Source organism: Oryza sativa, chromosome 6 (assembly GCF_034140825.1).
Source record: "Oryza sativa Japonica Group chromosome 6, ASM3414082v1".
Taxonomy (NCBI): domain Eukaryota; kingdom Viridiplantae; phylum Streptophyta; class Magnoliopsida; order Poales; family Poaceae; genus Oryza; species Oryza sativa.
Window position 1 is genome coordinate 28225515 of NC_089040.1, and position 13373 is coordinate 28238887.

The 13373-nt window shown below is 45.7% G+C and overlaps 1 protein-coding gene across 1 annotated transcript; it reads right to left on the minus strand.

Moving 5' to 3' along the window:
• Positions 1–3817: 3817 nt before the first annotated feature.
• On the minus strand, positions 3818–9091 carry LOC4341761 (probable serine/threonine-protein kinase PBL17). Its single transcript, XM_015788693.3, has 6 exons — positions 8657–9091; positions 7113–7420; positions 6718–6853; positions 5788–5924; positions 4932–5055; positions 3818–4784 (listed from the first exon to the last, which is right to left on the minus strand). Exons 1-6 carry the CDS (start codon positions 8703–8705, stop codon positions 4129–4131), a joined length of 1410 nt encoding a protein of 469 aa, XP_015644179.1. The 5' UTR covers positions 8706–9091; the 3' UTR covers positions 3818–4128.
• Between the last annotated feature and the right edge of the window lie 4282 nt (positions 9092–13373).

The following is a 13373-nucleotide window of genomic DNA, read 5'->3' on the forward strand; positions in this document are numbered from 1 at the left end:
GATAGTGGGGGAAACCACCATCGCAATCTGCCCTCCCCGGGCAACGCACGGTGGGTGGTCGGTCTGATCAAAGGTGAGGGCCACCTCCGACCACCGCGCCCGACGCGTCGCCTCATGAGTAGGGGCCGCGGCTAGAAGCTCTCGCTTCATAGCCTTGAAGCTCCGGCGAGAAACGTGAGCACACGCTCCCCCGTCGACAGTGGCAATGGTGGCCCCAGGTTCTTGGAAACCTAGGTCATCATCACCGTCATCGGGGTCAACGGCGGGGGCCTTCTGTCTGGCCTCACTTCGCCGTCTACCGGAGGGAACTGCCGCGGACTTGCCCTCACGGCGTTCCTGCCTCCTGTCCTCCTCCCACTTCCTCGTTCGCTCAGCCAAATTTTTGACTGCACGACAGTCCGCGAGATCGTGGAGGGAGGTGTTGTGGACGGAGCACCACTTGCTGGCTGGGCGCTCCCGGTTGGGAGTACCAGCCTCTTTCTTTTTGTCGCTCGCAGGCCTCCCCTTTCGGGTGGCCCGCGGAGCGCCCTCGACGGCGAGGACGTGCCCCTCGTCGCCGGAATGGGCCGACCTTTTCTTCCTCCTCCTGTCACGCCGCCCTGTCTGAGCGGCGGATCCGGGGGCGGCCGAAGCTGCCACACCGGAACCGGAGGGGTTCCAGGTCCAGGCCTCCTCCTTACGAGCCACTCGGTCCGCGAGCTGAAAAAGCTCTGCGGTAGTCTGGGGCTCTTTGGAGGCAATCTTTTCGAGCATGCGGTTGTGCCGCACACCCCCCCTGAACGCGTAGATCACCGCGTGTGCAGGGATGCATGGTATAGTATTGCGGACTTGGCAAAACCGCTGAATGTACGAGCGAAGCGACTCATCATCGCCTCGCTGTACTGCATGCAAGTCCGCTTCTTCGCCTGGGCGCGGATATGTGCCTTGGAAGTTCATGGTGAACTGTTGGCACAAATCTTCCCAGGAGTGGACCGACGCGGGTGGCAGGTTCATTAGCCAACCCCGCGCCTGTCCTTTTAGGGCCATGGGAAAGAAGTTCGCCATGACCCTGTCGTCACCCCCAGCGGCCTCGATCCCGGTCGTATAGACCTGGAGAAACTCGGTGGGGTTGACGCTCCCATCGTACTTCTCGGTGATGGTGGGCCGGAACCTTGGGGGCCAACGGACATTCCGAAGACTCGCCACAAAGGCTCTACAGCCAACACCACCGGCCGGGGGCACGGAGGGCTGATCTTCACGTCCGTGTCGAGGTGACATTCTGGACGAGGAGGCGCCCTCCGTTGCACGGGGAGTACGCCGGCTATTACGCCTGCGCTCGATGTTGAGGCGGGCATCCGGCTCCCCATGCTGATCCTCCCGAGTCGACGGTGTCGACGAGGGAGTGGCAGCCGAATGACGTGCAGCCGCCGCCGCTCGCCGCGCCCTCCGCCTTGATGACACGGAGCCGGTGGTAGCGGCGCCGGAGGTCTTGGTGGTGGCGGACCGTCCACCAGCACCCAGGCGCTGCTGTGCCGTCATGACCAAGTTGGCCACGTCTTCCAGCCATCGTTGGGCTGGAGACTCCGGGTCATGGACGACAGGCGGGTGTCGTAGGAGCGCGCCAGCAGCCTGAAGCGCACCCTGAGGCGTGCTGCCGTCGCCGTAGACGAGGAGGCGACGCTCCCCATCTCGCCGTTCTCCTGCATCACCTGCGACTGGTGATGCCACGGATTTGTCGACCCTCTCAAGCGCCTCCCCCTGCTTAGGGCTTTGGCGCGGAGGAGGTGGGGGAGTACGAGCTCGACGGCGTGGATTCGGCTCCCCGTCGTCGCCGCTCACACTCGGAGAGAGGTCGTGCGCTTTTCCCTGCTCGGCCATTAGGCTGAACAAGAAAAACTTGGCGCACACGGAAGAGTCTGAGAGCTCAGAAAACACACGCTGAGCCCCCTACCTGGCGCGCCAGATGACGGAGCTCGTGGCTCCTCACCGGGAGACCGCGCAGGCCCCCCTTTGCCGGTTCGGCCGGGGGCTTAGGGTGAAATCTCAAGCTCTCGCTCTCCCTCTGTATCTGGAAAGATCGTCTGCCCGCAAGACACACGAGACACGACGATGTATACAGGTTCGGGCCGCTGCGAAGCGTAATACCCTACTCCTGTGTTTTTGTGGATTTGTGTATGGACAAGTTACAAAGGATCGACTTCCTTTCCTCTCAGCCTTCCGAAAGGACCAAAAATCCCCCGTTCTAAGCTCTAAATCTCGAAAAGAATCCCCCCCCTCTCTATGGGCAAGGTCCTCCTTTTATACTTCAAGGGGATACCACATGCACCCTTCCCTTTCCAAACTGGACTTTTCTTCTCTTTATGGACGGAGATTGGTATGGTTGCTGTCCGAATGACACTCCGATGGGACAGCCCACACCTACCTCCACTCCCGGCGGAGACAGGCGCAACGTGGGATCGTGGCTGCCCGTTGCTGACGCGACCAGTGCCAGACCGGTCATTCTTGTCCACCACGCGTCAGCTTAACAACGTGCATGTTTGCCCTTCTTCGTGTAACACCTTGCCTGTAATGGTTAGGATGAAGCCTGGTATAAATCTGACCAGGGCTAACGTGCCATCTCTAAGAGATAACACGCTAGCTCCAGCTTGAGACGAGTGCCTAGAGGCTTTCGTCTTGACGGGATGGGGCAAGGCGTGCGTCAGACCGCCAGTCGCCACCTAACCCGTGATCTGACCGGTCTGTGACTGGTCACAGACCGGATAAAGAAACGCGCTGTACTGCGTTGCATGCAGCGTGACACGCTTGACCAGACTGCAATAAATGCTGTTAGGTGAGCACAGCTGTGATCACTTATCCCATGTATGTGGCGCAGACTTCCTTAAGGGGTCGGGGTGCCTCGGCCCTCGGGGCCGGGGCAAGCGCAACCCGACCCCCCCCCCTCGGGGGAAATCAGGAGGAGGGCGGACACCTCACCCTCGGGCCCGACGTCCCCGAAGGTGCCAGGCCACGTGGGCGATTGCGTCTGCCTCAAGCCTCTGGTCATGATACTCCCGGTCCCATATCACCGACAGATGGAAAAGTTGAAAGTTTGAAGAAAAAGTTGGAAACTAAACCAGCCCATTGAAGTGAAAGTCTGGGTTCTTATACAACTTCAAATTATTTTTTTCTTAGGTCTTAACCTACAGTGTATTTAGTAGTACTCGTAAAACTAAGAGGCTTGAATCAGTGTTTGTTCAGTTTTCTTTTTTACTTTAATTACGTGTGGTTGCAGTTAGAAGCTAACAATGAAGGTTTCGTGACTGCAGCTGCGCCGCAGCAACATTACCCTACCAAATAGTCTCAGTAAAAATTTAAGGAATTTAAGTTGCATTGGAGTTATACAATTCTTAGCTTCTATTTTCATATTTTGTGTAATAAAATTTTATTCTATGTGATAATTTATAGGCCGTCAATGTAGTGATTTTTTTTTTTAACTATCCTTATTATAATATAATAAATAGATGTAAAGTGAGCTACCTCAACTGGTTATATTCGTTAGATTCTTTTTTTAGTGGAATTAACTCACTAGGGGATGCTCGCATTTACATTTACTTATTGTTTCAGTGGTAGATGATATATCCTCGATAGTGATGTGTCATTCAAGCATACTCTTGTATCTCACATTCCTAATAATTTCCAGATGGGCAGTGAAAACAAAACCATACTCCAAAAACAAACTGTCAACAAACGGACACTGATTCATCTTATATTTTTCCATCTTCTTGTTGATTTCCTGTAGAACTGTACCAAGTTTGCAAGGACATCATCATCTATACAGAAAAGTCAAAAACACTCGAGCAACAACAACACTGACACATCGATTATGATGTGGATCTTCCTCTTCCCAGAGAATGGTTTCAAGTTTACAACACGAACTTTTCGTCGCGGCAGGCATCTCACATTACAAATGCTTTCCACAACGCTCCTCTCTACATACAATTGCTAGTCGGAACAGCAAGAAACCTAACGAGGTAGAGTTCTTCCGCCATCAGAAAAAATTTTAACACCAACTTTGACTCTGATCGATCTTGACAACAAGATGGATGGATGGCAATGCGAAATCGCCGGTAGCGAAAACTTGAATCGTCATAAAAAACTTCTGTGTGACTTTTATATCTTGTACAAATCCTCGTCCGGTGGATCCTTTATGCTTCCATCTCTGGAAGGGGATGACAATGCCTCCAGGCCTGGCTGCTGGCCATCAGAGTCTGGAGATGGGATGTACAGCTTGCATTCCAAAGACGGCTCGCTCTTGCTCCGGCCATTCCCTGGCCGTGTTCTCCTGCTCTGAGGCACGGGTTTTCCATTTACCGGTGCCGGTGCCACGGTGACCGTTTTTGCTGCTGGTTGTTCTTGTTTTATCTTCTCCGGCTCGACGCTCTCCGTAGGGTCCTTTGCAACCTCGTAGAGTGTCACTGCACCCGTCATGCAGTTCTGCAAGAGTATGTCTTGGCATTCAGGCATGTTTTGCACAGCCTCAAAGGTCTCAACAACCTGGCTCATGGTGGGTCGTCCTTTGGGATTCTGGCTCAAGCATCGGTACGCAAGGCCTGCCACCTCAATGGCAGCCTTGGTGGAGTACTGCCCTTCCATTCTTGGATCGATAATCCTGAACAGCTTCCGATTGTGCACGAGGAGGGGACGTGCCCACTCAACTAGGTTGTGCTCACGGCTAGGCCGGCTCTTGTCCACAGCCCTCCTGCCTATGATCATCTCGAGAAGGACGACACCAAAGCCATAGACATCACTTCGTGCTGTCAGATGGCCTGTAACAGATCAAACTGGTTAGAGTAACAATTTAACATACATGATGTCAGCTACAATGATATGCATATTCATACTTAAGAACATTAAATGCACTCAAGAATGAACGGGTTGGCATTCTAAAAATACAGGGAGATTCCATTGCTCACCTGTCATGACATATTCAGGAGCTGCATAGCCATAAGTACCCATGACCCGAGTTGATACATGGGTTTGGTCTCCACTAGGTCCAGTTCGTGCTAGGCCAAAGTCTGACAGCTTGGCATTATAATCCTGCAGAGGTGACACAGAGTGAGACTGCGGCAGTATCATAAGATAATCGTCAACATATAACATCCCAAGATCTGAAATAAGATATTTAGATCAGTATTCCTTGTGCAGAGTTGCATGGTTTAATTGGATGGATGAGGGCACACATAATATCTACTATTTAAAGTGGAACCATGGAGGAGGACCAGGGACAAATAAATGATTGATCAAGTGTTTCATTTGTAATCGTCCTTACATACTTTTTGCTGTGTCACACTAATAAATTGAGAATATTAAAAAGATTTCAGTCGAAATATCAGTGGTAAACAGGACTGTGTTGAAGAGCAAGCGGGACCAGATCCAAACTGGTACGTTATTGAGATCGCTGATGTTTAGAATCTTACTGCTGAAAGAATTGAATCATTCATTCATCAGAAGATTTAGTAGCTTTGACCATGCTGGCAGCAACTGAAACCACCATGACGGTTTGGAGGGCAAGCACACTATTCTATCACTACTTCAGAATCTTGGATTCTGTAAAGACAGTTATGGGCCTTATGGCTAGCATGTAGGCTAAGTTATCCGGTTAACTGTTAGTTCTGTCATTCCAAGAGTTCAGAACAATGTAGGAAATGGAATCTTGTCTGGGTTGGAAAGAACAAAGTTGCTAGAGCCTGATGAGATGGAATTCCTATAACAAGTGATTGAAAAAGGGTAATGATATCAAAGTATTCAGATAGTAGATGAAGTACAAACCGCATCTAACAAGATGTTTGATGTTTTGAAATCTCGATATATAATTGATCTCTCAGCTCCGTGAAGATATTCCAGCCCCCTTGCAGCACCTAGAGCAATCTTCATTCGAGTAGACCATGGCATATTAAGGCAAACCCCTGTTATCAATTATCATACGAGCAAGAAGATAAATCAACAAAAGTGTCCTTTAGCATGGAAAAATACATGTTCTCTCAATAGATCAATCAAAGGTGAGCAAGCCATGCAGCAAGAAAATCGTTTCTTCTTTTTTCACTAGTAGCGTAGTTAGCATGTGCATGCAGATTGTAGAATCAACTAAACAGTTCAACTCAGACAAAATCAACTGGCCAACTTGATGATACGGCCGGTAAATTAAATACTTCCTCCGTTTCACAATGTAAGTCATTCTAGCATTTCCCACATACATATTGATGTTAATGAATCTAGATAGATATACATGTCTAGATTCATTAACATCAATATGAATGTGGGAAATGCTAGAATGACTTACATTGTGAAACGGAGGGAGTAGCTAGTTGGGACTTGGGAGAACTTCAAAACATATGCTAACCATTATCGTTTCAAAAGAAAATCCTTTATTTTTGAAAATTACATGGAGGGAACGGGTACACAGATACAACTAAATTGTATATAGTGGTCACTACTCATTAGATTAAATTGCACCAGTAAATCGAGCACTGAAAGAAATATAAGTGTGAATGCATTTATATTAATTCTACTGATAGATCTGCTCATCTTGTTGAAAATAAATTAGTGTTTTTGTTCATGCAGCGTGCACCAAACTGACCATTTTCCTTTTTACTTTTGAAAATGCAAAAACAATAAACATGTTGCAGGTTCTGCTGCCATGGACAACGGCCATTCAGTAGGTGGGAGTGATAACTGTCAAGAAGGAAAGGGTCAGCTTACGGCGAAAAAGATGCTTTTCAAGGCTGCCGCAAGCCATGTACTCGTAAACAAGCAGTCTATGAGAGCCTTCACAGCAATACCCAATCAGTTCGACTAGATTTGGATGGCTAAGTTGCCCAAGGTAGTTGACTTCTGCCTGGAAACAAATAATAAAACTATAAGTATCTGATATATGCTGTTTAATCAAACACTAATCAGTATAAAAGTACTCTTTCAATGTCCTTGCTTAAAATCATAAAATGTAAATAAGTCAGGTAATATAGAAACTACAATAACAAACAACTATTATGATCATTAAATTGAATCGTAAAATCTAATTAGCTGATGAAGGCTGATAGACTTGTGTATAGTTCATCATGGTTTCAAAAAAAATGAAATAAAGCAAGGATACTTACCAACCATTCCTTGTCACCCTGAAATCCCTCTGGGTTTAATTCTTTCACAGCAACTTGTGTGGATGGAAAGCCCGCTCTAACATTTTCATCAATTACACCTTTGTAAACAACACCAAACCCACCCTCTCCAAGAATTTGGTCAGGCCGGAAGTTTTTTGTGGCTGCTCTTAGTTCATTATATGTGAAAATATTAACATTTCCGTATCCTTCGATTTGCAGGTCCTCCACATCTTTTGGAGGGGCAAGGACACTTGCTGTAGCTTTAGAATCAGATTTGCATTTCCTTAACCCATCTGGCCCACCAGCTTCTGCTTATAGAATTAATAGAAAAGAAAAAACATCAGGGAATAATCAATTACATACGAACATTAAGAGCTACAATGTGGCGTGATTATTTTGCCTTAGTACTTTAGTTTTTTAATTCATATAACACCCCCCATACAGCTCCTGCTGTGCAGTCTCTGTAATGTTGTTGTGCATTATGTCAAAATGATAATCTGATAAGCATAACATCTTAGTTTGTAAATACCACTAACCTACCCAAAATGGTGTTCATCTTCTAACTTAAGAAACATGTGTTCCATTGTGTCAAGCTACAATGTCATTTTGCAATAGCTCTACAGCAACAAAAGTATTCATTGATCATCCTCCACGTTCAAGTGGCAGGTTAATGTGCAGCTAAAGGCCATGACATGACAAAGGAAGGTCCCAATTTAATTTGGTATCTCAATAAAATTCTAGAATAGCTCCAAACACGCATTTGCTGCTCATGGTCCTATATGCAGGACAACATTTGTCATCTCTTCCAGTCTCTGAACAAGAATCTTCTATGCAGAACAGACCATTTGCATCTAAGTTATAGGGTTACTCGATACTTCCATCCAACCAACTTAAAATCTTCTAGCAGCTTTGCCAATGTAGTTCAAACCAAGTTATGAGCTAAATTTGACTTGCTGCAGTTTGACTTTTCAGGAACCGTGACTGCAAATTTCATAGACAACATACCAGTACATCATAATATCGTGTCCTCTACCAGCCATCAAAGAGCAAAGTTTGTACCATGCAAGTTTCGTCTTTGTCAAAGAAAAAAGAGAAACTAAGCTACAGATAGAGGCCTGAATGTAACGATGTCCAATAAGATAAAACTTTTAGCACTTAGAGAATGGCATTCCTCACACTCGACACTCAGTCACAGAAGAATCAAACATCAACCACGCGATGCCTAAAAAACCCGAATTTGCAACACGAGTTACTACATGATATAGCCCCAGAGACAAAATTGATCCTGTCGGAACTCTGACATAAACGAGACAGCAATTCTCGCTCAAAAACCAAATCTTCTGAAGCTGAATATACGCTGAAAATCCATAGCCCCCAATACGCCCAAAAACCCAACCGCACGACTAAATTCACAACCAAATTACAACAAAAACTTCACTTCCATGCAACATGCACACAGCTACTACTACTACTACAAGCAAAAACACACATCAGAGACTAAGTAAGATATATATAGCTCGAGGCAAGAAAGAACACGGACGAACCTGTCTTGCCCTGGAGCCGGTGCTCCTCCAGCGAGAAGCATCCGCCCATGGGAGCCCCCAACACCGCGCCTCCCACTCCAATCCGCCGCTCCCCCTACTCCCGCCTCCCCATCGCCAGCCTCCTGCCAGATCCACTCCCAAGAACACACACCACCACCAGTCCACCACCACCAACCCAAGCCCCGCGCACCAACCCGGAAATTTCGCCCGCACCGACTCCGCCGCTTGGTTGGGCGGAATTGCTCCGCCGCCGCCGCCCTCCGACCGCCGGTGGATGGATGGATTCGCGCGCAACCGTCGCCGAAATTTCTGGTGCGTTCTTGGATGCGGCTTTTCTTTTTTCCTTTGTTTTACTTTGGGCGTTGGAGAAGACGAAGAAAGAAAAAAAAAACAAGAAAAAGAGGAGGATTTGGATTAGCTGTGCCAGAGGGAAGCGAGAGTAAAAGGAAGCTGCTTTGGATTAATAAATGCAGCAGGGGAAGCAACTGGGGAGCTGAGCTGAGGCTTGGTTTTTTTTTTCCTTTCTTTTTCTTTTCTCTCTTGTTGCTTTATGGTTGGATTGGAGAGGCTTGGAGTTTATGGGGGTTTGATTAATGTGCTGCATGGTTGAAAAGAGGATTTGGCCGTGACAGTGGTTTAGTTTGGGTTTTAGTTAGGATGGTTTTTTTTTCTTTTTTTGACTGATGGCATCATGGTTAATTGGTTATTAAGTGATATATGGCCATATGAGTTTATTTGGTAAAAATATAGCATCATATTTTTCACTTAATTTTACTCATTTTTTTCTTTATGTGATTGATTCAAATATGCGCATGTTTATGTTTTTGACAGATTGTTTCAAATGCTTAAATTTAATTAGCCAAGGAAATATCATATACGTGACACGTCTGGCTAAAATTAGGGTTTGTTTAGATCCCATGACAAAATTTTTCATTATGTCATATTGAATGTTTGGACACATATATAGAGTATTAAATATTAAAAAAATACATAGATTACGTGTAAATTGCGAGACGAATCTTTTAAGCCTAATTGCTTAATGATTTGACAATGTAGTGCTACAGTAAATATTTGCTGATGACAGATTAATTAGACTTAATAAATTCGTCTCACAGTTTACAGACGGAATCTTAATTTGTTTTCTTATTAATCTATATTTAATACTTCAAATGTGTGTATGTATATTCGATGTGACACGTCAAAACTTTACACCCATAGATTTAAACACCTCATTTGACACGATTAAAAGACACAAGAACAAAACAAAGCTAGGTCTTTGTAATAAATTTATCAATGAGTTTCCGAGGGACAGAAATCCCTGTGCTGTGCCTGTGATGCCCTTTTGAGTTTTTTGACAATGGCACCTGAAATGGAAGACTAGCAACACCACCAGACCAGACCGTCGGTTGCATTTTGCATTGCGAATTCGCAACACGGCCGGAGAGAGGTTTGTCTCCTTTAGCTGTTGAACCTACTGCCCAAAGACTCCAAGAAACGGCAGAAAAATACCCCAACACGGCAACAGCAAACAGCAACTCCACACGAACTCTACAACTACAAGTTCGCAAAACAAGGGGCTGTTTCCTTGTCCCGGTTCAGCGCATGTCCCCGATTCCAGGTGCTCCTCGGATTTGTTTTTCTTTTCATCATCAAACCAATCGATCGATCGCCACCAATCCATCCATCCATCCACCGTGCGTATCAATCATTTTCTTGGCCACCATATGTTTGGTGTTCTGGGAGACGCAATTTGGCGTGGAAAAACAATGTGATTGGCATGGACTCGGTACGCCTAAATCCGAACCAAATCCAAGACACCACATGGGGGCGCGAGGCGTACGTCCACATGGGAGCAGAGCCATCTGTATTGTAGTACTACTAGTACTCCCCGAACCATTTTAAATGCAGTGACCGTATATCTTATTTTAAAAAATTATTAAAAAAATAAAGATAATAAGTTATGCATAAAATATTATTCATGTTTTATCATCAAATAGCAACAAAAATATTAATTATAAAAAAAATAAATAAGATGGATGGTTAAACGTTAGACACGGAAATTTGTAGATGCACTTCAAATGGAACGGAGGGAGTAGCATTGCATTTGCTATGCTTTGGGAACGAGTTGTTTTGTGGTTGCCCAAAGTTGCGAGATCCAGGTTTGGAAGGTTCCATGGAATGATTTAAGAAATGGCATTAGCGAGGAGAGGGGATGCTTTTGAGTGGGCGGCAGCATGGCATGAATCAATCAACCACCGTGTCAAAGTGCTCGCCACCACCCCCGTTTCTCCACTCGGTTTTGTTTGTGCTTAGCGGAATCCATTTCTGTACGCCTTCCAATCACATCCTCTGCCCACTAACTCCAGCAGGAGTACACAACTTGTTATTACAAGTGTGACAGCTTCATCATCATCATTGCAATAACTCGAAATCTTAGAAAATACTGGTAATTGCGGTGGTAGAGTAGATAGATACGAAACCAATCTGGAGTTGTACTTTGGTGAGGACGCGGGAACGGAGGATTTTCGGGGCGGAAAACGCCCAAAAAAGAGGTCGCCATCCACTCCACCACCACGCGCGCGCGCACGCGGTTTGTCTCTCGCCCTTCTTCTCCCGGTCCCCCGCGTGCCGACCCCTCCTCCTCGCCTCGTCTCGCCACGCGCGCTCGTTCTGCCTCGCACGACGACGTACGCCACCTGCCAAAGCGCCAACCCAGCGCCGAACCGGCGCCGCCGATTTTACATCGGAGACCTTGATCGAGCATTTCACGTCTGCCTTGTAAAAAAAAAACGTACTACTACATTTAAATTTAAAGATTTATTAGTTGTTTTACTTTTAAACTTTGGAACTAACAGTTTATTTATCGAGGAACTCTTATACAATTGCTATAAATAAATGCAAACTGGATAGTTCTGATTGTTTCGCTGACGAAGGGCATGTAGACCTCTCAAAAAGCACCTATGTAGTTCTATCTCTTCTCTATTTTTTAAAAACTTACAACCAACAAATTAATCACCTTCTCATGTTCTGTTTATGGAGGATGTGAACCAACGCATGAACAAATTAGGATCAAAGATGCTAGTGGAAGACAAAGGGGTGGTAAAGCTAACAATCAGGAGTAATCGTATGGCACAGAGGGGCACACTGTGGCACACATAGTATATGTGGTAGAGGGGCCATCAACGACTCGATGTTAACGCCACCGTGGCAGTGATGGAGGGGCTCACGTGATGGCCTGTTGCGGCTATGTGACATGGGACATAGGTTAGCGTCTATAGTGAAATGGGGTTGGTGCTAATTAATATGGTAGAGCACACCTAGCTGAATATCGAGCGGTGCGTCAGTCGATGTAATACATTTGACAGAGATACAAGATGACGACTCGATGAGGCATAGGTGGGGAGGAGCACGTGGACATAATGAGAATAATCCTACAATGATACAGGTTTTAGTGTAGATGCTACTTAACAATTCTTATTCACGGGAACCGAAAGATTCAATTCGTACTTTGTAGGGCTGGTGTTGCTGCTGTCTGCGTAGGCTACTAGTCTTTTATGTACCAGTATCTCACCGACGAAAAATGAGAGATAACATACTTTTTTTCTAACTTTTTTTTTTCTAAAACAAGACTATAGTTTAAATTCAATTGATTTTTAATTAGCAAGTGCATATATTGTTATGTCCATGCAGCGTGAGAGCTACACATGAAAGAAGGTCCACGGGAAGAACTAGAATTCGGCATTATAAAGGGGGTAGCGCACGAGACCTAAAAGTGGATGGATGCGGAGACAAGAATTTAAAAAGGTTCAGGCCCTCTCAATGAGAGGTAATACCCTACTCCTATTTAGGGATTTGAATTCGTCGGGTTGTAGTATTGATCTGACGATCGGATTGTGAATCTCTGCCCATGCCCCTTGGAGGGGGCTCCTTGCCCGCCTTATATAGGTTGGGGGGCAGGGTTACAAAGGAAAAACCTAGCCGGACACGTTATCAGTATCCTAATCTATTACTCCCTCCATCCCAAAATATAAGCATTTTTGGACCCTGACACGGTCTTCGAGATGCTACTTTGACTAACAATATCTATAGAAGTAAGATGTTTTAAATAAAAAGAGTTGTATATTATGATAGTTTGTTTAATGATAAATCTAATAACATCAACTTTACATGATTGATCGTTTTTATTGTTTTGTTATTAATGGTCAAAGTTAAAAATGTTTGACTTGTCACTATGCTAAAAATGCTTATATTTTGGGATAGAGGGAGTACATGGTAGTACCCGATTGGGGCTTTATACCCTGCCTTGGAATACAAGGCAACATAGCGACCGAGTCCTACTTTATTACATATTCTATATACATGATCTATCCCCTGTAACCAGTCGGATAGCCCAGCCGTGTGGGTATGCGGTACTCATAATCTCCGCAGAAAGCGTCGGTGAAGGATGGTGGATTGATTTTGATCGGGTGGTGGGGGTCAGGGGTGTGCTTCCATTCGCGCAGGGAAGGGGACATCATGCGTGCGAGAATCGCTCGAGAGGGCATGGGAGTCAGGTTGAGCTTAAGATGGACGAGGGACTGTAAACCACCGCTATACTTCTAGGCCTTAAGGATTTATTATTTCTTACATTTATAGTTTGGAACTAATGGTATATTTTCTAGATCCTTTGTAACACACTGACAGTGTAAGCTTCTTTTTTCTATTTAAAGTTTGGAAC

Excerpts from the sequence above, each read along its gene's own strand:
- LOC4341761 (XM_015788693.3), bottom strand. The coding sequence starts at position 8,705 with ATGGGCGGATGCTTCTCGCTGGAGGAGCACCGGCTCCAGGGCAAGACA. Across the intron at positions 5,056-5,787 it reads CAAACATCTTGTTAGATGCG|GATTATAATGCCAAGCTGTC; the intron begins GTTTGTACTTCA and ends TCACCTCTGCAG. Across the intron at positions 4,785-4,931 it reads TCCTGAATATGTCATGACAG|GCCATCTGACAGCACGAAGT; the intron begins GTGAGCAATGGA and ends GATCTGTTACAG.